This window comes from Schistocerca gregaria, chromosome 1 (assembly GCF_023897955.1).
Source record: "Schistocerca gregaria isolate iqSchGreg1 chromosome 1, iqSchGreg1.2, whole genome shotgun sequence".
NCBI classification, from domain to species: Eukaryota; Metazoa; Arthropoda; class Insecta; order Orthoptera; family Acrididae; genus Schistocerca; species Schistocerca gregaria.
Window position 1 is genome coordinate 581481196 of NC_064920.1, and position 23104 is coordinate 581504299.

Below are 23104 nucleotides of genomic sequence, written 5' to 3' on the forward strand. Positions count from 1 at the left end.
CTGACAGATAACTAACAACATTTAAAAACAAATTAAAATAATTTCCGAAGAACAACTCCTTCTACCCAACACATGAATGTTTAGATACAAATCAGTCATCTTGCAACTTATTAAAAAACCTTGAATTATGGCATGTCAAGAACCTGTTGTTAAACTGACACGTTCTACGTCATTATGAAGTGTTATAATCATGATCTATGGAACAAGTATTAATCTAATGTACCCTAGTGTACTCTGTATCTATTCACCTTTGACTTCAGACGCAGCTGTTCACACAGTTTCAATATGGCAGACCCGCAGAATTTGCGCATGCGCGCTAAATTTGGGCACATGGATTCTGTGTATACACGATTTTGTGCCAGAGTGCTGTTGGCAAGTCAGATTGGAAAATAGAATCTGGGAGCACAGGACGCGATGACCTTTGTCCCGAATATATCCTACTGTGTTATCAATAATATGTTGTTTAGATTATGCGACGTAAATGACTCGAAGATCAATAAAGTTGTTCCAAATAAAAATACGAAAGCTATATAATGATGTAGTAACGTTTCCTATGGCTGTACTTTATAAATTCTGAAGTTTTGCGATATTCCTCGTGTATCCGTAAAATCAATTTTCTTTGTGTCAGAGCTGACCTCAAATTACATGCCAATCGATAGAGCGTAGATAGTTGACAAAACAATTCTACCCAGTCAAAACATTGATGTACAGCAAGTTCTAAATAATGAATTCTTGCCGCAGATTCATAAACGGCACAGGATGATAAATTTTGACATCAATAGTCATTATAGGTTTTTGCGGACACAAGTAGAAAATATAATTGCCTTACTCTACATAATCTAATATCTACACCATCTTTAACTTGACATTCAGTATATTATATTTTGAAGTCTGCAGCTTGTTGTTCGTGGTAACAATCACCGCATGTTTTGACTTCGCTATTGTGTCGCAAAGGGGCATTAATGGCGAGCGCCTGATGGGTTGGAGGGAGAATGACAAAAGAGCAATGGCGTGTGTCGTAATCTTGTCTTCAGATAGTTTGTTTATGTGCTGTATCACAGAGATGAAAGGCGATAAAATAGGTACGTGACTGTTCAACAGTCTTGTTAACAAAAATTTCTTACGTAATGCATCGGAACGCGTATGTTTCATCATTTGTTTTGGAAAGGAATATTGCCCCTTGCACCTAACATGTATGTGCAATGTATGGGTGGGCAAGGGTCAAGGCAGATATATTACATAAATCTATAGTTGTTGCTAATCATTCTGAGGCGAGATGCAGTCTGTTAAATTTATCGGCCTTTTGCCGGACATTCGTAATTATAGTTGGCCTACAGATGAACGCGAGGTGACAAAACTTGTCTTCGGAATTGGTGAGCGTGGAATTTCAGTTATGGTTTATGCCTTACATTTTTGAGACAGGATGCTCTAACGAATCTGTAAAATAAATCTTTTATATCCTACGAATTTCTCGGCATAACAGAGAGAATTCTGACTCACATTACTTCATGTACTATTTTTTTGGCTGTTGTTATTCGTTTGGTTTCTTCTGTCGGCGTAATTAATTTGACACGTTTGAAGGTTCCAGTATTTACAAGTATTAAAAGCAAAATGATTGGATCTGTGTCATGGTGGATAATAGGAATATTGAGAACCACTTTTCACGATACTGACAGAGATGGGCGGTGTTTTCATGCCATTCTGTGGTGCCAGTCAACTTAATATTAACTTAATATTCAAAGATATGTAGTTACTGGGTTTGTTAGGGAATGCAAAACGTATATTAATCAATGGTTATGAACATGTTGATGTATACACTTGTTTCTATTGTTTGCTCAACTTGTCAATGTGTAACAAATTTAATTTCATAATTAACATACCCAATGATATGTGCATGATAAAGAATTGAGTGGAAACTCCATTCTTGACTGAATGTAGGGTTTTCCTGTTCATTAGTACATTTTCAAATTCGTTTTGTAGGGAGTAAACATAATGGAGTCTAGGCTTACATATTCCTCCAGACTTTCACTCACACTTGCACAGAGCGCCAAGTTACGGTGCGTACATTGATGTTCAGTCTTTCCTCCCCACTCCCAATCCAGTTACAATCAATTCCTAATCAAACTGCCTCCCGCCATTAATGCGTACCTCTACACAGTACTTGTAAAAAAAAAAGAGCTTCTGGTGCTGTGACCTTCCAGGAGGTTTTTTTTTTTTAATTTAGACTTATTAAAATGTTATTTCAGCACTTTTATATGCGTTTTAGAAGTCTGAATGCATTTGCTTTACATTACTTTAACCACAGCAAAATTACTGTCATTTCACATCTTGAAATCAGTGATGTGGACCATCACAAATCAAGCACTGCTGCTATCCATTCAGTGCCCAAAACTCTTTGTTTGCGCATCATACTCCTCCTCCTTCCCCAACCCCAGTCCCACCCTTACATGGCATATTCAAAAGAGGAGGGGGGGGCAAATATGGCTAAATAAATGTGTTCCTTACCATTGCACATCTTCATGGTTCCAGAATATTCTTTCTCTTTCTTCATGCCTGCACAAACTGCCAAGTTCTTGTGTGTATATGTGAGTTCATTTTTCCCCTCCACTCTAATTGCAGGTGCTGTCAGTTACTAACTAAACTGCCTCTTGCCATTGATGGATATCCATACCCAGTCAGTGTCCAAAACATTATCTACCCATCACATTCCTCTTCTCCCCTCCCCCCCTCCCCAACCCCTGCCCACTCTCAGATGGGAGAGACAAAAGGAGGGGAAATAAAAAATAGCTAAGTAAACATGTTTCTTACCACTTCACAGTTTTATGGTTCAAGAATGATCTTCCACTCTGCAACAGATTTTGCACTGATTTGAAACTTCTCGAAAAATTAGAAATGCATGCCAGACAGGAACTGGAACATGAGACGTTTGCCAATTACTGACAAGTGGAATGGTTACAGTATTTTCAAGTCTTGGTCCTACACACAATTTTAATATACCAGGAAGGTTCAGCTTTATGATTATCCTATACCTTTACTTACTTTTGGGAATCTCATTCATTCCACACCTTTATGCGCTAAGCTGACATCTAATGCTAAATAGGATTATCAAACAAGATTCTTGTAATACAGTTTTCAGCTTTTGACACTACAGACTTGCTTCCACAGTATGTCACTTGAAGACTGTAGCCTATTTCAGTGTTGATTGTAGTCTCTGGTCACTGTGAAGGATGGCCAACTCTCCATAGGTTTTTCTTTGGCTTCAAGTTGACAGGGGACTGATGACTTCAGATGTGAAGTCCCATAGTGCTCAAAGCCATTTTCTGAAGTTGATGATATTGTTTGGAAAAGAACCAAATGTGTCTCAGATGCATTGCATGTGTTCAGTTTCTGTCATTTATGTAGTCTGATGAAAGTATGCAGTCTGGACTAACAAGTATGTTGTTATAGTGTGAAGTTTTCCTCCCACTGAAATTTGTTATTCCTCAGGATAGTGCATTTGAACCAAAGCTGTTGATATTAAATGTAATTTTTCATGCACTCTTTGTGATGAAATTTAAGACCAAATTCTAATCCAACGGCAATTAATTTCAACAGTATTCTCATTTTAAGACTGAGATACTTTGGGAATAATTTGAGGAACCCAGTAAAATGATGTAGTGCCATCTTAGGACAGTTTGTTTTCCATTTCTCTGCACACGAGTCACATAATATACCATTGACATTATTATTTTTTAGTATAAAAGGATGTGGGGTGTCAGCTGTGACTAGTGATTAGAAGCATATGCATATCATAGCTAACTACAAAAAGGGTAACAGAAGTGAACCACAAAACTATAATCCAATGTTATTAACACTCATCTGTTCCAGAATCATAGAACATACTAACTCAGATGTGATGTGATCCCGAAAACAATGTTAATGTGAAACTCGGTTTGCACTTACCTCACAAGATATCCTGTACACCATGGATCAAGGCAGTTGGGTAGATACAGCATTTATTAATCCCCAGTAAGCAGTTGTCTCAGTTCCACACTAGTGACGTTAATAAAAGTGCTACCATATTGGGTATCAAATGAAATTTGTGAATGGATTGAGGTTTTCTAGGTAGAGAGGGTGCCGTATATTACCTTGGCTGGTGAGTCATTGACAGATTTGGAAGTAACTTCAGGTGTGCCTCAAATGAAAGCTACAAATTTTCTTTGAGACATAGGCCTAACTGATATTTATTAACAAGATGAGAAGTGACACGGCCACTTTGAAGATAACAGCGATCTAGAGTTAACCATAAGCACTGTATACAGTGACATGCTGCAGACTCAGGAATGTGATCTTTAACATTATATGCATGAATCAAAATAGGATAAGTAAAAATGCCATTAAAAAGAGGTAGACCTTACAAATGGGTGCACAGTGAAATGTTAGTTCAAATTATAAATGCTAGCTCTCAAATAGGTGTGTGCAACATATGCATTACACAATAAAGTATATTGAAAGCAGTTTCTCAGAACATGAAAAAAGCCACAGGCACAATAGGCTCACTACTATTTTTAATGGGTATAACTTATCATAATGCTAGCAGTCATAAATATGCACATTCCTTTTAGATCAATCAGAAGATGATCATTATGATTGAAACCAGTCATGGAATGAAGCAAATGCTTGTGTTCTTAGGCTGTTGTAGTTTATACAAGTGTACTGATTCTAGATGGTTAAATTTCTAAAATTCTGAGGCTAATGTCAAGAATAAGGACACTTCTTCTCTGCTGTACATGGGTTGACATTATTGTTTACCCATTAGAAGTGCAAGAATAATTTTTAGTATCCAGTGAGGGACCAAGGAAAGAGACAGTGTATACAATCCAGTCGCATAAATATGGCAACCACCTATGATTGACATCAGCGTGCGATAACCACTCACAGATGGCAGGTGACGGCACTAGCTGTGGAGGGTATATAAAGTGTATCACAGGGATGCAGAAACCGTGCAGTCATTGCCATAATGCGGAAATGCAGTGACATACCTGAAGTCCAGAAGAGGAAAGGTCGTTGGCTTTTGGGCCAATGGTGGAAACATTTCCGAAACAGCTAAGTTTGTAAACTGTCTGCATGCCACTGTGGTTAAAGCATACTGCGCAGGACAAAATGACGCTATCTGAAACCGGCACCAAGGCTGTCATAGTGCACCACAGGCCAAAGCTGACAGAGGTGAATGATAGTTGCGGAGATGTGTACATGTGAAGATGTGCAACTATTTTTGAGCAAATGACTTCCCAGATGAACCGAGGAGCTATCAACAGTATCTCCTCAATGGTGGTTTAGCGTCTGTTACTGTGGAGCTCCACAGCAGGCACCTGGTTTATGGGCCCATGCTGACTATTGTTCATCGGTGATGAAGACTGGGATTTGCATACCAATACCACAGCTGCGCATCCACTGAGTGGTGATAGGTGGCCTTTTCAGATGCATCACATTTTATGCTACATCAGACAGATATCTGTTGATGTGTATGGCATGAAACCAAATACCCTGCAGCCAGGAGGGAGTGTTATGGTCTGGGGAATGTTTTTGTGGCATTCCCTGGGTGATTTCATCTTTCTGGAAGGCACAATGGATCAACAAAGTATGCATCTATCCCCGGGGGGGGGGGGATCAACTCATACACACTCTGTTTTCTTTCAGTGTGATGGCATCTACCAGCAGGACAGTGCAATGAGTCACACAGCTTACAAAGTACGTGCATGACTTGAAGAGCACCAGGATGAGTTTACGATACTCACCTGGCCCCAGACTTTCTAATTTAAACCCAATCTAAAATCTGTGGGACCGTCTTGACTGGATTTTCAACTGAGGTACCTAGTGCAGCTGGGTACAGCACTTGAGTCAATATGGCTCCACATCCCAATCGATACCTTCCAGAACCTCATTGGCACTCTTTCTGCACGTCTTGTGTCGCAAAAGACTTTTTCAAGGTGGTGACATTAATGCGACTGGACATTGTATATTGGTACTGAATTTGTAACCATTGGATTTTAATTATTTGTGGGTACATTATATTATGGGGGGTTCTCTTAAATTGCCACCAGAGAGCTTCAACCTTTTTGTTTCCTACTGTACTGGAATTAAAGTTGTGTAATAGCCAGCTGACCTGTATGTTCCCTGAGGTTTAGGGTAGTTTGGAATATGATACTGTGATTGTTAATTTGTGAAGCTAATGAATGCAATGTGACAAACTATTTTTTGGGTGGATGGTTTTGGTGACAAGCTTATCAGCGGTGTAGTCTGAAATCTAGGTTAGCTTGTAAGGTCACAGGTGGATTGTGAGCTGGCAAAGACAATGAATACTTCGTATTATTTGTATTGTAATTTTGTTCACTAAGTTATTTTATTTGTTATGGCGAATATCCTGTGAACTTTTGGGATTGTGTTTACAGTGTTTTTCAGATTTTTGTGGTTATATTCATGTCACAATTTCATACAATCGCTTCATCTCATCCCTATCAAACATGTCGTCTCCTTTCTGCTCTCCTATTGGATGCTTATATCCAACAGATGACCCACCCCTTTGTTTCCTCATTGCAGCTCATCGCAAGTGCTACCAACATTGATTCTTGAAACACGTAAGTAATGGTGTTTTCCCTGTTCTAGACCATTACCATACCTAATGTTCATTTCATAGGACACACTATCTGAGCTCATTTCATATGTGTTGTTTTCAAAAAGAACAAAAAGTCCTGTTTTGCATGCTGGATGTACCAAAATTTGCATGTGAATGTTTCAGACACACCTGTAATCCAGACAGAGTTCTTTCCCAGTGTTGTGTCCTTAATCAAAAAAATCTGCTGGTTACATGGGACCACACAGCTGTAAGAACTGCCTGCGTGGCCGTATTATGGCTGACACAAACAAAAGCAAATTTGTAGAAAATGGAGTATCTAATGATGTAACACAGAATGGATTTGGGGATATTGATGGAATACCTTGTAAGTCGAGTCTTTTGATTTACTATAGACATTATTAGTATAACTTCTTCATTGATGATTGTGCTATTATGAAAAGCTGCTGTAGTTTATTCGTATCAGTATGCAAAAGATGCCTAAGGGCTTCAGGCAACTTGATTCCCAAATTTCATTGGTGGTTTATTGTAAATTATTTATCTGATGTATTTCTAAGAATGGATTGCCATATCAGAATAATCAGTTACCATGATTCAGACACTATTCCATCACTTCAGCTCAGTGGAAGTTTTCTTTGGGGAAACCTAAGATGGGAACATTATTTTAATAAAAAATTACCATTGTTAACTTTAAAGATAAATTGTGAGTGATGAATAAAACCTTTAAGTGAAGCTTCATGCTACAGAAATATTTGTCAATAAAGTATGATGCTATTGAGGAAGACATATGCTGGTTCCTTTAAAACTAGTTTTAAACTGTTTTTATTATTGTAACTACACAGCTGGGTTGGGGAGTGCACACTGATTATGTTCCGATGATGGCATATGCCACCTGTGGGATAGTATATGTACTGAATGGTTTCTGCATTGTCCACCAACAGACAGCATAGTGGCATAGCTACCAGAGGCTGCCCATTAATAGGGAATGCTCACAGCCAGACGGCTCAGTGTGGCACGAACATGTGAAACAATGAGACAACCTTGCCACAAAGGTGCACTCATGCAACCAACTGAGCAAGTTTGAAAGGGGCCAAATTGTGGCTTCTCAAGTAGCGGGATGGTCCTTTCAAAGAATTCCCACACAATTTGGGTGTGTTGTGTCATTTGTGCAACAACATTGATATCAGTGTTCTTGTGAGCATTCTCATACCCGTAAATGAGGTTCTGGATTTCCGCACAGCACAGATACATGCCAAGAACATCATATAGTAAGGGCAGCAGTGGCAGATCTTACAACTACCATGGCACAGATAAGAGCCCTTGCGAGCCCAGACATCCCAACCTGAACTTTGCAAACCAGTTGTTAACAGTGGGACTATGAGCACTCACACCTCTAGCTTGCCTTCCACTCATGCCACAGCATCAGTGTGCACAGTTCAGCTGATGCTGTCAGAGGATCACTGGTAAAATGAAATAGTGTGCCATGGTCTTTAATGATGAAATCAGATTCTGCCAGCATGCAGGTGATGGTCGTCTCCGCATACAGCATAGACCTGGTGCGCACTGTCTCTTACAGTGCATTCATACAAGACACTCTGGCTTTGGTCCTACCCCAGGCCTTATGGTATGGAGTGCAATAAGGTACAACTCTCATTCACCCTTGGTGTTTCTGGGGGGTGGGGGGGGGGGGGTGGGTAGACAGTGCTTGATACATGCAAAATATTGTTAAGACTCATTCTTTGGCCTTTCTTGCAGCAGGAAGGTAATGTGTTCTTCCAGCAGGATAATGCTTGCCCATACACTGCCTGTAAAACTCAACATGCTCTCAAAAGACATGCAGCAAATTCCCTGTGCACAGTACAATCTTCAACTAGTCTACAATTGAGCACATGTGGGATATGAGGCGGCAAGGAGTGACTCATGTGACTTGACAATCAAGAACTCTGACAGAACTATGTGAACAAGTCAAGCTGACGTGGAGTAACATATCTGAGGACAGTGTTCACCATTGGTACAATCTACAGGATGCTGGAGCCATTGCCTGCATTGTCGCCCGTGGAAGCTGCACCATGTACTAACATGGGTGTTTCAGAATGGGTCAATATTTCGTGCATTTGAACTGCTTGTGCTATTGACCTGTAAATATAATCATTTAATGTACTCTATACACACTGCTGCAACATTAAATATTGAGTGAATTGGAAACCTGTAAAAGAGGGTACTAATTTTTCTTCTGGCAGTGTATATGATTTACTGTGACTAAGGCTTACTATTCATCATTCATGAATATTTTTCAGGGTGAATGGCAAACCTCTCTCTCCTCTCCATTTCTACCGTAATATAATCCGATAGAGTGTTGCCATTCAATGCAGTTAATAATATCTTCTGTGTCACTTACTTCTCTTGATATTCTGAATATAAATGAGTTTTTTCAGATGAATGTATTGCTTTTGAGGCAGGTGGCTCACTGCAGACTCAACAAGTGAGGGGGAGGGTGGATTCAGTGGGCTGCATTAGTTCGTTTTTGATATTGTATATTTTGTTTTCTTCTGTAGTCCAGTTGCCAAAACACCATCTACCATAGCATCTTCCTTTTATTTATTTGTGCCCTTTTTTTTCCAGTGTAACCCCTCAGCTCTTAACACTTAACAGTTTAGTAACTTTTCTGAAATAAGTAATTAAACAAATACTAAAGAACTTTTGTTACTGTACTTAATTGTCAGTGTTAGATGACTCATTTCTTAGTCACTAATGCATATCATTCTCAGTGTTTGTCATCTCCTACTGCATCTGGAGAGGGGTATACACTGAACTTCATGAGGTGCACTGATACATGCTTTTGTTGATCATTTTGTCCTCAAACCGGTGTTTGATTTTGGATACCTGGTGATGACAGCTTAATATGAAAATTGACATCTGTTCAGATGAAATTTTTGAATTGCTTTTGCTGTGAATTTTGTGTGGAAATGAGATTGATAAGTCTCTTGTGAAAACATGGCGTCAATAGTTTGGTAATGGTAGTAACGTGGATTTTGATCCGCCTGGATAGCTGCGTTTGGCAACAGAAAGTGCACCCTGCCATGCTGTATCACGTTTTGAAAGAATTTTGTGCTGTTTGACTGTAAATTACTATTCATTTATTTCGCACAGCTGTTATGAAGTTCAACATGAAAAGTCATTTTTGAAATAACATATGACTGGGCTTATAAAGCAGTTGTCATATTATGGGATATGAGTGCTTATCAAAGATACCATTTCAGCCTTATTATGTATCTTTGCTATTTAGTCTTACCCTGTGATATGACGACTGGTTTATAAGACGAGGTATACGTTATTTCAATGATGACATGTCATTTAAGCCTGTCAGACTCTAATAATGTTTCCACTTACACTTGAGAAAGGCTATAAAGCTGAATCATGATTGTGTAAAATAAATGAATAGTAATTTATAGTCAAATGGTGGAAATTTCTTTTAAAAAGTTCTAAGTGACTGTGGTCTCCATTCAAAAATGGTACTGAGAAGGAAATGTCAATATCTCTCTGTACATGTTCGAATTTTTGTGTTGGATTGGTGCATAAGTTTGTAGCATATTCTTAGCAGATACACGTAACAGAAACTTTAGTCATCAATAATGTATTCTTGTTCATTATTTATAACAGTCTGCCAACACTGGAATAACTTTTCGATTCTGTGATTGTAGAAATCACATTGTTTTGAGTGAAGAACTTGTCGAGACACATTCACAGCACATTTTCATCAGCAAAGGAAGTTCCTTGAAGGTTATTCAATAGAGTTTAAAAGATGAAGATCTGAGGTCACAAGATCAGGTGAATAAGGTTGGTGTGGAATAGCTTCCCAACGCAACTCCTGTACAGTGTTTTTTGTCAGTTTAGCAGAATGTATGGCGGACATTATTGCATAGTAATATTACTTCAAGCGGTCTTCCTGCTCGTTATTGTTACATTACATCTGCAAGAAATTTGTAGTACACTGGACCACAACTGTTCCACCAGATGCATAACATTATCTTTTGTGGATGCAGGCAGGTAGGTCTTTGTATGGAGAGATGTTGCTTTGTTTGGGCTCAACCTGTCCATTGTTTTCCTTACATTAGCATAAAGACTTCATTTCTCATCATCAGTAATGATACAGGAGATCGGTACTGTTCACGAGCCAATTGATGGTGAGCAAGCAGAGCCGCACAGTGGCCACCTGCTAATTTTTGTGATTTTGGCTTAGAGCATGCAGTATCCATACATCAAGTTTTTGAATCTTCTCCATTGCATGCAAATGTTGCATGATGGCAGAATGGTCACAGTTCATCTCATTTGCCAGTTCTTGAGTACACGGACTTGGATCCTTGCAGATTAATACAACTGAATGATCCTCGTCAAACCTCGAAGGTCTTCCTGAACGTGGAGAGTCACTAATGTCAAAATGGTCCACCTTAAATGAGAGAACCATTTTCTTGCCATGCCCTGTCCAATGACATTATCCTCATACATTGCCAAAATATTTCTGGCTGCCTCTGTTGCTGTCACCCTCTATTGAATTCAAACAGAACAGTATGTTGGAAAATGTTGAGATTTCTCCACTTGGTACTCCATTTTCTAGTGTCCACAGCTCCACTCACTACCTCCAAATGACAAAATGACAAAGTGACAATATGTAAGCTCAAATAGCAAATGAACCATAAATAAAAAATGACTAGCGACAAATACACATGTAGCAACCAGAGTATCAACATGCAAAACAGAAACGCTACAAACGTATGCACTAGTCTAATATTTTTACTTTCATGGTCATTATGGGAGATGTAACTTGAAGAAAGTAATATTTATTTTTCCCCTTATTGGAGCATGGATTCTTGGAACCACGAAATGAGGCTCTCCACAATACACAGTCTCTTTCCTACAGCATCTTTGATTACAACTTGTTGAGAATTGCTGGGATGCTATTGTACTGACTAAACAACCCCATGATTAAAAAGAAAGCTCTTCTATGAATCTTCTCTATTTTATCAGTTAATGCAATTTAATAAATGTGAAGACCAATCTTTATGAACTGATATTTTGTTATAAGGTCAGGACTTGAGCGGTGCTGTAGGCACAACTTTTCCTGTTGCAATAAAAAATGATTGCACATACACTATCCAGTCACATTAATGTGACCAATGCCTATGTTTGATGTCAGTGTGCAATAACTGCTCACATATGGCAGGTGGCAGCATTAGTATTCGAGGGTATATAAAGCTTTTTGGGGGGTGCGGAATACAGAACAATTGTCATAATGTGGAGACAGAGTGATTTCCCTGACACTCAAAAGAACATGATCTTTGGCTTTTGGACCAAGGGTGAAAGCATTTCTGAAAAAGTTTGTGAACTATTTGCTTGCTGCCATGGTTAAAGTATATTGTGCACTGCAAAATGGTACTATCCAAAATCAGAGCTGAGGCAGTCGGGCTGCACCATAGGCCATGGATGACAGGGTTGAGTAAAGGCTGCGGAAATGTATAAGGGCAAATAGTCACGCACCTGTTGAGCAACAGACTGCTCAGATGAAATCAAGGGCTACCAACTGTGTCTCCTCAACAACTGTCCAGTGAACGTTGCTGTGCATGGACCTACACAGAAGATGCTTGGTTAATGTATCAGGGGTGACAAAGGCTGGAATTTGTATGCCAGTGCTGCAACTGGATGTCCATTGGGTGGAATCACATTTTGTGCTCCAATGGACAAATGGCTGTTGGTTTTTATGGTGTGAAATGTGTGAAAGCAAGTGCCCTGCAAGCGTTGTGGTCTGGAGTATGTTTTTGTGGAATTCTGTGGGTGATATCATCCTTCTGGGTAATATCATCCTTCTGGAAGGCACAGTGGATCAACACAAGTATGCATCTATCCATGGGGACCATGACCACCTCTATGTGTATTTTATTCTTCATGACAATGGCACTACCAACAGGAAAATGCAACATGTCACAGAACTTGCAACATACATGTTTGGTTTGAAGAGCATCTGGATGTGTTTACTGTACTCCCCTGGCCACCAAACTCCCTCGATTTAACCCAATCGAGGATCTGTGGGAACACCTTGCCCGTACTCTTATGCTGTGGCTCCTCAACTGAAGAACTTAATGCAGGCTTCACACCCTTCAATACTTTCCAGAAACTCGTGACACTCTTCTTGCACTAATTTCAATGGTCCACACTGCAAAAAGTGCGTATTCAGGCTTTTGACAGAGGCCACTTTAATGTGACTGGACAGTATACAATCCAGATGGCACAAAATAAATATGCTGTCATGTGACCAGTTTCAATTTTAATAAGTCATCTTCACTCTGCATGAACAAGTTAATCAAGTAATTTAACTGAATCAGCAATAGCTGTTGCTGCTCTATTTGATACAGTGTCTAAAGCTTCAATTTGTGCTTGCTGTTCTCCAGTCAGTGTAAGTTAGATGCAGGCATTGCTCCAAGTAAATGTCATTTAAAAACTGTTTACAGTAGAGAGTTGGTGAGCCAGTGTTGTCTTTTCAAACTTTAAGTGATGGGTAGCATAATTGTCATCCTTGTCACCATCTACTCAGCTTTTATGACACTGTTACTTTTTTTAAATTGCTTTTGTTTCTTTCTCCCTACAAAATATTTTCATTACTGGTGGTAGTTTGGATGATATTTGGTACTCATATGTACAAATGAAATAGTGGATGAAATATGTGTGTTTCATAATTTTATGAAACTGCATAAATTTCCACGCAAAATAAAATTTGTTTTCTTTGAACAGCAATTTAATGTGCACTGAATTTTATTGTATGGCCCTTATCCACATCTTAATCTTCAGTCCTGGAGATTTTATTGCCAACATAGCAAACAGTTGTTTTGGTAATGTACAGGGTGTGCAAAAGAAAACTGGCCCAGAAAATATTTGTGAGACTGATGTGGAACTGACCTCTTTTAATGAACAGGAGAACTGCCCATCAAATAAAATGCTGGGAACCGCAACTTTGATGCACTAAACGCTTGCTGTCGCGTGTCTACACGTGTGCATTTCCTTCAAGCTCTGTCTTGAGTTCTTCGTTGTGCCATTACATTTGAGTGTGTGAGAGGAGCAGATGTGTTTACTGACCAGGTCAAAGCAATACAAAATTATATTTAGTGACAAAACAGTGTGTGTTTGTTGAGTGTTATACAAAGTACAATTGGTGAAAAACAGGTGTGGAATTGTTTGTGCAAGAGCTTAAAAATGCAAGTGTTTTGGTAAATCAACCAGCAAAGTCTGCGGTGCAAAACTTAGTGGTAAAATGGCATAAAATGCTTTCTGAACCCAATAAAAATCATAATTATCTGAAGAGAGTTCAAACACTAGAAAACATTGCTCAAGTGAAGAAAACCAGGAACACAGTTTGACTGAATCTCAGCACCATTTATTTGTTAAAGTGGTGAATTAAGAGATGGTCATATGAAAACATTATCAGGAAGGATCTGCATCTGTATTCTTGCAATTGTCTTGTTGTACACAAGTTAAGTGTTTTGTTAAATTTTTGAGTGTGAGCTCTACTGGTAGTTCCTGAGTGAAATGGAATCATTTTTATATTTCTTCATAATAGGCCTGGTTCAGCCTTTTGGGGTATTTGAACTCACAGAACATGCACCATTGTGCATCGGAAAATCCCCATATCTACTTTGAAGAGCCTTTGCATAATCTCAAGATTGGTGTTTGGTGTGCGATGTCTGTCATCTGCATTGTAACATGATTCTTTCACCAACCTATTAATGGCAACTGATGCGGGCCGAAATTGTTGAATCCGTTGTGGATCAACTCATGTAAGATGAATAGCTGTATGGATATTTTCAGCAAGACCGAGCAACAGTGAACACCACCTTGACAACCTTATCACAAGCACATGGGGTGTTCAGTGAGTTGAGTACAAACAGCAGAAGCACTGCAATCTCTTGGCCCCCTTGACTGCCTGACACCTCTCCCTGTAATTTTTACATGCGAGGCAAATTGAAGAGTCAGGTGTTCCCAAATAATCCTTGCACACTGGAAGAGCTACAGTAGACACACTGGGAGAGCTACAGCAGAACATTGAAAATGCTGTTGCTAATATCCTCAGGCAGAGCTGCTACACATGTCTCACAGTTTGATAAATTGAACACAGGATTGACATCAGTTATGGCCATTTTCAGCATCTTGTCTTTGCTCATTAACAAGAGTCAGTTCCATGTCAGTCTTATTGTAATTATTTTCTGGGCCACTTTTACTTTGGCCAACCTGTTTTAATGAATTTCTGTCACAAGATTATTATGAGGTTAAGTTATTTTCATTAACCAATGTTTCCTTGTGAGAAGCATTTCAGATACTTTTTTAAAATTCTAACAGTAATTTACTTTATAATTGCAGTGATAAAAATTAATAGAAATCTTAAAAGTTAGTCACTTCTGAGTATACAGATGTTCGTGAAGCCACTTTTCGTAGACAGCACACACTGGTAAATCTTATTTCCACATGCCCTGTTGCTGCTCTGTAGAAGTTTCAGAATGGCTCTTGCTTATTTTTTCAGATTAAAATAGTAGTTAGAATTTGCAGTTTCATTTTACATTTCATTGACAGTTATGTCAACTATTCACTTTACATTCTTGTTCAGAAATTATTGTTTTGTTTTTGATTATGTTGCATATTGTATGTGAATTATTTTTTTTTAATGTAAATATGTGTTGATAGGACAGACACTCATTACATGTCCTGCACTTCTTTTATTTAAGCTATGCCGTGGTTTGGGATGGACATTGGCGGGACACTATCAAAGTTAGTATATTTTGAACCAAAGGATATCACACCTGATGAAGCTGATGCAGAAGTTGAAGCATTAAAGAATATCCGAAGGTATCTCACTAAGAATTCTGCTTATGGGAAGACCGGGCACAGAGATACCCATTTGCAAGTAAGTACTACTTTGATCTTCTTTTTTGAGTTCCTGTGCATTAATATGTTAAAGGAAAGTCTTCGATCTGTATGTCTTCATATGTTATACACATGCTGGAAGGAAATATTTTACAGGTTGTGAACTGCATATAGTGGCTCTTTTCAGAGTTTAATGCCACTGAATTAGCTTTAAGCCATTTATTAATATCAATGAAAATCTGATTAGCAGCCATTTCGAAATCTGTACTTGACTTGCTATTTGTTGCAGTGTTTGTATCATATGCAAACAAAATTAACATGTTTTAATAATGAGGTAATCACATGACTGAGCCTTGTTTGATTATTGTATACCACCCTTTAAACTTAGAAACAGAGCGAAGGTGTGCAAGGTGGAACCTTAAAACACCAGAGGTGGGATGTTTTTATTGTCTGTAATACATGGTATAGTGTAGTAAGACCCAGAAATAATTTACGATATTTCTGATTTGCGGTCTAGATGCCCCTGTAATGCGCTCTTTCAATAGTTATATGTAGTAACTTATTCTAACCAGGCCTTTTAATATTGACAGGTGATAATACAAATATTGTTTGCCGTAGGGCAAGTTAAGCTGTTAGTGGTAATTGTGCTTACATTGAGGATTGTTACATACAGCCACAGTAGAACCTTCACGCACATGTAGGCAGGTTCTTAAGATATGTTAAACATAGACCTCAAGTTATGCTGTATTTGATGCTCTACTTTATTGCTACCACATCATATGAGGTAAACATAGTACACTTTGTGAAATGGTATCTTTTATTACTGGGCATATTCCATGACATTGGTCATACAGCCACAGTAGAACCTTCACGCACATGTAGGCAGGTTCTTAAGATATGTTAAACATAGACCTCAAGTTATGCTGTATTTGATGCTCTACTTTATTGCTACCACATCATATGAGGTAAACATAGTACACTTTGTGAAATGGTATCTTTTATTACTAGGCATATTCCATGACATTGGTCATTTTATTGATATTAATACGATCTTATATATGGAAGTGTAAGGTTTTTAATGTTTTTTATGTACTGCAATGATAGTTTTTTTATATATTTTTATCTTTACATAATAGTGCATGATATTACACTGGAAGGTGCTACACTTCATTAAAATAGAGTTCACTGAAAAATACGGCAACCAGCCACTTTTTAATGCGTTTTTTATTTACGCCAATATGCATTTCGGGTTTGCACCCATCTTCAGCTGGCAAATTACATGGATCTTCAGTTACTACAGTAGTACAATCTCGACAGCAGATTGGATGCTGCAGCAGGCATTCTCCTCTCCTTATTTTTTCCTGGCTTTTCTTCTTTTTTGCAACGACACAAACACTTTTTATCACGTATTTTGCACAGGCGCACTGCGTTATCCGCCATGTTGTCGACAACACACACTGGTGAATAGAGTTCACCAGTGTGTGTTATAGATAATAATGACATGCCACCTCTGCTGATCATTGAAGATAAATTGTTGTACGAGACTCCACACTCACATGTAGGAAAGTCTCACAACACTGCTTTCGTATTTTTAATCCCTATATACCAAGAATTTATTATTGTAATGTTAATAGTTTCCCACTTTATGTATCTGGTAATAATGACCATTACACCGATATAAGCCACAGTAATATTATTGTAAAAAAAATTTTTTGACATGAATGTTACATATAAAACTATTTTATATGTGGTTTTCCAAACATATACATAAAACAAGCATTACAAAAATTGTAAATGCAATAGAAAGAAACTTCCACATGGGAAAAATATATTAAAAACAAAGATTCCAAGACTTACCAAGTGGGAAAGCGCCGGTAGATAGGCACAATAAATAAAACACACAAACACACACACAGAATTTCTAGCTTTCGCAACCGATGGTTGCTTCTTCAGGAAAGAGGGAAGGAGAGGGAAAGACGAAAGGATGTGGGTTTTAAGGGAGAGGGTAAGGAGTCATTCCAATCCCGGGAGCGGAAAGACTTACCTTAAGGGGAAAAAAGGACAGGTGTACACTCGCGCACACACACATATCCATGTCTGCTTGTGTCTGTGTATGTGCAGATGGATATGTGTGTGTGTGCGAGTGTACACCTGTCCTTTTTTCCCCCTAAGGTAAGTCTTTCCGCTCCCGGGATTGGAATGACTCCTTACCCTCTCCCTTAAAACCCACATCCTTTTGTCTTTCCCTCTCCTTCCCTCTTTCCTGAAGAAGCAACCGTCGGTTGCGAAAGCTATAAATTCTGTGTGTGTGTTTGTGTGTTTTATTTATTGTGCCTGTCTACCGGCGCTTTCCCACTTGGTAAGTCTTGGAATCTTTGTTTTTAATATATTACAAAAATTGTATATATATTAAGTAGGTTCCACAAGTTTCTGGGCTGATCTTGAACATGAGCATCATTGCTTTGAATGCCTTGGAGGGAAGCTAGTGACATCTGTCAGTAGATGTACACATGAACTGGCAGCCTGCTACTGGCCTCAGTCAGATGGTGACGCGTGTTTCAGTAAGATATTGCTTGCTGTGGTGCTACAATGGATAAAATCAAGTATTGTGTAGCAGTAAAGTTCCTGACAAAAGAAGGTCTTGCACCAGCTGTTTGGATGGTGTTTGTGGTGTTGCTTCCCCTTCACACTCCACAGTGAAAGAATGGTCTAAACAGTTTTGTCCAAGCAGAGAGAGCATTTCTGATGATGATCCACGTGTTGATTGACCTGTTGTGGTGGCGACTGAGGAAACCGTCACTATTATTGGACGTGAAGTTCAGAATGGCAGGCAGTTGAAATTCAAGGAAATAGCAGCAAGGTTAGTGTTATCTAAAACGATCATTTTCCAGATCATGCAAGATCATTTACACATGAAAAAGGTCAGTGCAAGATGGCTGCCCAGACTTCTCTCTGCAGTACAGAACGAGCAGCATGTGACTTGTTGCACCAAGTTTTTTGGAGCTGTGCTGTGGCAACCAGAAAAGTACTGAAATCCGTTGTTACAGGGGATGAAACTGTGGTTCTTTACTATGATCATCTGTCCAAATGAGAATCTCTTTAATGGCATAAACCAGGTAAAGCTCCACCATGAAAGATGAAGGTCATTCAGTCAACAGATGTCACGTCTACGATTTTCTGGGATACCAGAGGAATTCTCTTATTTGGTTTCAAAGGAAGGAATGCCAATGTGAACGCATGAAACTATGCTTCACTTATGCACAAATTACACAACTCCATCAAACTAAAGAGGTGAGGAAGGTTGTCACATGGTGTCCATCCACAACAATGCACCAGTGCACACAGTGGCAGTTATGAAGGCTGCAGTAAAAGAATGTGGCTTCCAGGAAATTGACTAACCACCCTCTAGTGCAGATCTAGCCCCAAGTGACTACTATCTCTTCTCCACACTGAAGACAGATCTCCTAACACCATTGTTTTATTTTTACAACTTTAAAAATGTAGTCAAGCCGGTAACTTCTGGGACCTACCTTGTGTGTGTGTGTGTGTGTGTGTGTGTGTGTGTGAGAGAGAGAGAGAGAGAGAGAGAGAGAGAGAGAGAGAGAGAGACTGACCTCAAAACATGATTTATTCTGTTGATTGCCTCATAACTGTTTCCTGTCAGATGTCAACAAGGTCACAACATGAAAACATTTTATACACGTATCATGTATTTTATTAGTAAATATTGTGCACTGTTTGCACAGCCGTTCTCTTACTGTACGATGAGAGTCAGTACTATGAAATATCACCTCTGTAAGTTATGTTTACTGTAAATTTGATATGCATTTCATGTTAGCTTGATGTTAGAATTTTCCATAATTGTACCTTTATATACATTTCTGTTGTATCCAAATAATGTGAACAGTCGACACAATGGATTGGCCATCTAAATTTTTATTCTATACCAGTGATCTCAAGGTGGTAATTTAAATGTGCTGAAACTAGTAATCATAGTGTATTTTTGTGTGATCTAGGTGAATAAACTTCTGTAATAAGAACAACAATTGTATTTAGATTCTGAGATCATCTACAATACAGCTGGCAATGTTAGGTAACCATCATAATTATCCATTTATTGTATTTATTTTTACTCAGCTAAAGAAGATCATATTTACTAAGTAATAACAGATTAGAAGCCATCCAGGCTCAAAGAACCTCAAAATACAAATTTATTTTGTCCCAAAAATGAGGGGAAATGTTAATGACAAACTGTTTGACCCATTGAAGACAAATGTCATTTGCAGTGCTATCCACTGCCTACATGTTCACAAGCCAAGTTGTGTTTACTGAAAGGAACATATTTCAAGAATGACTTTGGTTTTGGTCAAAATGAGAGAAGTTTCTTAATGTGAACAACTGAAATATTATATTACAACAATAGAACTTATTATACCTGTGAGTAGCGAGATATCAACACACGTGTCAAAACCCAGGAGAGAAGCACCTGAAGCCACCTGCGGAAGAGAACATGAGACCAAGCAGTAACCGAGCTAAACACAGTGGACAGGAGACAGACAAGGACAAGACTAAAGCTACCTACATAAACTATGAAGTGCAAAGCAGAAACGTTTACCACAACAATGTCAGCAGACTAAGAGCAAAGAGAGATGCAATCCAAATCACAACCAGAGAGAAAGATCAATTCCTAAGTGAGTTTTTTTATCTAAAATGAGTACAAAACCGATGCCCTTATTTATATTGGCCCTGAGGAACATTATTGTCTGGTGTATTCACGTGGCGAGACAAGTGGCAGGCTCGTGCATTGAGCGCAGCATTGCAGAGAGACTGTGCCCTCTAATGGCCATCTAGGTCCATTACCTACAGCGGGCATTCAACTTCTGCAGAGCTGGATACCAGAGGATTAGTCTAGACAACCAATGGCCATATTGTAGACACATTTAGCAGTGAATAGTTGTGTAAACGTGAACTTCATTCGTCATTTTCCTTTGTAGTATCACAATGGTAACATATGATGACATATTTCTGTAAACTACGGGTCATCTGACTTCCTTGTATTTGTTGTATTGTGTTGTGTTGTGCTGTGCTGTGCTGTGCTGTGGACAGTACCAACACTAATATGCTGTTCACTTACATTATTCTGCACTGGTTTCTTCATCATATATCTTCTGACATTGTGTATATTGTACCATTCATAGTAAAAGACACACGAGGCTAACTAGACTGTACAGTACCAGGCCTCAGCTTTAACATAATAACGTTAAATTTTGATAAACTGGGATACAAGTGGTACAAAACACTAAATTTACTTTAACAAATTTAAATTAATAAATGTTGTGAGGACATGGCTGGGCAGCATGTTTGAGGAAAGTGATTGAAAGTGTGCAGTGGTGCTCTTTAGTGTTGAATTTCGAAACTTGCTTGTTGTGTTGTCAAGAACGAGTGGTTGCAGTTGATGGTAGATAATGATAAGTGGTTTGTTTTGCGACTTGGAATTGTTAGTAGATGTCACGAATATTACAAAGGAATTCAACAACTGTTCATTGAATGTCACTAAGGGCAATAGTAAGTCCAGAACATTAAGTTTTTGCAACTGTACTGCTTGCTGGCTTAATTTGTATAGTACCACTTGTGTGCCAAGTACATGAAGTTGACTAAAGTTGCTGCTTATCTGACTGAAGTTGCTGTTTGTTTTGTTTTATTCTTGTTTATTTTGAAGGAGTGTGTGATTTAATTTGTGTTTAATTTATTTGTATTTTGTGTTGATGACAGGCATTAGTTGGTGAGTGAGTGGGTTGTGGTGGGACTGTTGTGGTTTAGGGATAGATGTTCTATTTTTTAGTTGAGGAACAGTGACTTTTTGTCTAAACTTACGTATTGGCCTGGTCTGAAGGAAAGTTGACATTGCTGTAGTGGCACATCTTGTAGATTATATATGAACTAGTGGCATAGATTGATGGAAGCAGCACCTCTTTTGGTAAAAGTGTAAACTAGAATGAAAGAAAAGAGTGGTGACTGGCTCATCTGTAGTGTAGTCAAAGATCTGCTTTAGATTGGAATGTTAACTGGGTTGTGAATGTGAATGGAAGAAATCTGGCTCCCATGCTGGACTGATCTGAAGCATAGCTGAAGGTCTAATTTAGGTTAGGAGGAGACCATTTGGTTGTTCACTCACTGCTATCACTTTTAAAATGAATATGATATATTCAGAATGTTCAGATTTTCTAGTTGGTGGTTAGGCAGAAATTTAAGAATACAGCTTAAATTTTATGGAACTTTCTGTTTTATATTACAGTATTCTGCACAACAGTATTTTGTTATTCTGCTGCATATTTTCATTCACTTATCATGATGACATTTATCAAACATATTTCCTGATTGGTTCTGGCATATTTAGTAATCAGTCAACATCTCCTGTTGCCAACTACTATCCCACATTTCATGTGTTTCTCAAAATATATAATTTTTGTCACACTATATGGCAATATTTATAATTTATTTTAGTTGAAGTAGTTCTTACATACATTTTAGTAACCTTCATATGTCAATGTCTTTTAAGTGGCTGTAGCTGTATTCTCAAGTTTCATTTGGATTTGTATCTTTTTCTAGTGCAGATTTTTTTGTGTGACTGCGGATTTTGTTTGGTAACCAAATTTATAATTTTTTGTTTGTTTTGAGAAGTAAGTCATATATCTTTTTTGGTTTAGTGGCTTGTTATTTACTTGTATGTGGAAATGAATGTTAATGAAACTATGTATGACTTTGTGGGTTGGTAGATAATAATGTTTACTTATATTTGGTGGCTGTCTTGAATTTTCCTCTAGCTATGTGGGTCAAGTGGTGTTTTCAGTACCAATTTGTGCAGTGAGTTTTGGTCTTTTGGTCTCAAGAACTACCTTCTAGCTAAATAGGATAGTTGAAGTTTCAGATACCAGAATTTGCAGCAAGGTTCAGTTAGCAGATTTTTCAGCACTATTTTTTACAGATTTACTCGTTCATTGGTATTGTATAGTTTCAGTTTACCAAAATAGGTTTGTTGAAGGTGACAGTACCAAATTGTGTGGTTTTTTCATGAGCTTTATGTAATGTTGGCATTGTTGATTTTTGTGTATATTTTTATTTGGATGCCTATTTTAGGTTAGGAATATCTTTTGTTTTGCTTCTCCCTGCTCAGAACCTTCTCATTCCTGCAGGCATCCTGTTCACATGATGTTCTCGTAATTATTATAATTAAATTTTTGATAAGTTTTCATTCCATTAATTGTATTGGATCTGTGATGTTATGGTTGCCATATTGGATAGAGGTGATTTGGATGTCACACTAAATTCACACCTCCTGAGGCAAACGTTATGTGATTTTGATGTCGCATGCCGTTTCGAAGATATCAAGAGCTGTATATCAGCTTTCATGGTCAGGTGGTTCTCAAAACATGGACATTCACAACAGTGATATTCACCTCAATTAGAAAGAACTGGAAGTTACATGTTTTCTTTACAGCAAGGTACATAATTCGAAGTTATGTTGTTTATAAATGTGTAAAGTTCTGCGTTCATGTGGCCTGGGCAGTGGGTAAGGGAGCAATTAAA

The 23104-nt window shown here is 38.3% G+C and overlaps 1 protein-coding gene across 8 annotated transcripts in view; it reads left to right on the forward strand.

Moving 5' to 3' along the window:
• Nucleotides 1-23104, forward strand: part of LOC126357156 (pantothenate kinase 3) — a 137134-nt gene that overhangs the window by 76664 nt on the left and 37366 nt on the right. For 2 of the 8 annotated variants that reach the window (XM_050007432.1, XM_050007428.1), the window contains exon 3: nucleotides 15379-15557. In XM_050007432.1, coding sequence (XP_049863389.1) covers nucleotides 15379-15557 — 179 coding nt within the window. Of the gene's footprint in view, nucleotides 1-547; nucleotides 1083-1122; nucleotides 1374-2210; nucleotides 6618-6778; nucleotides 6981-15378; nucleotides 15558-23104 lie in introns of those variants that run through there. The other 6 variants (XM_050007434.1, XM_050007429.1, XM_050007435.1 and 3 more) reach the window with 6 other exon arrangements.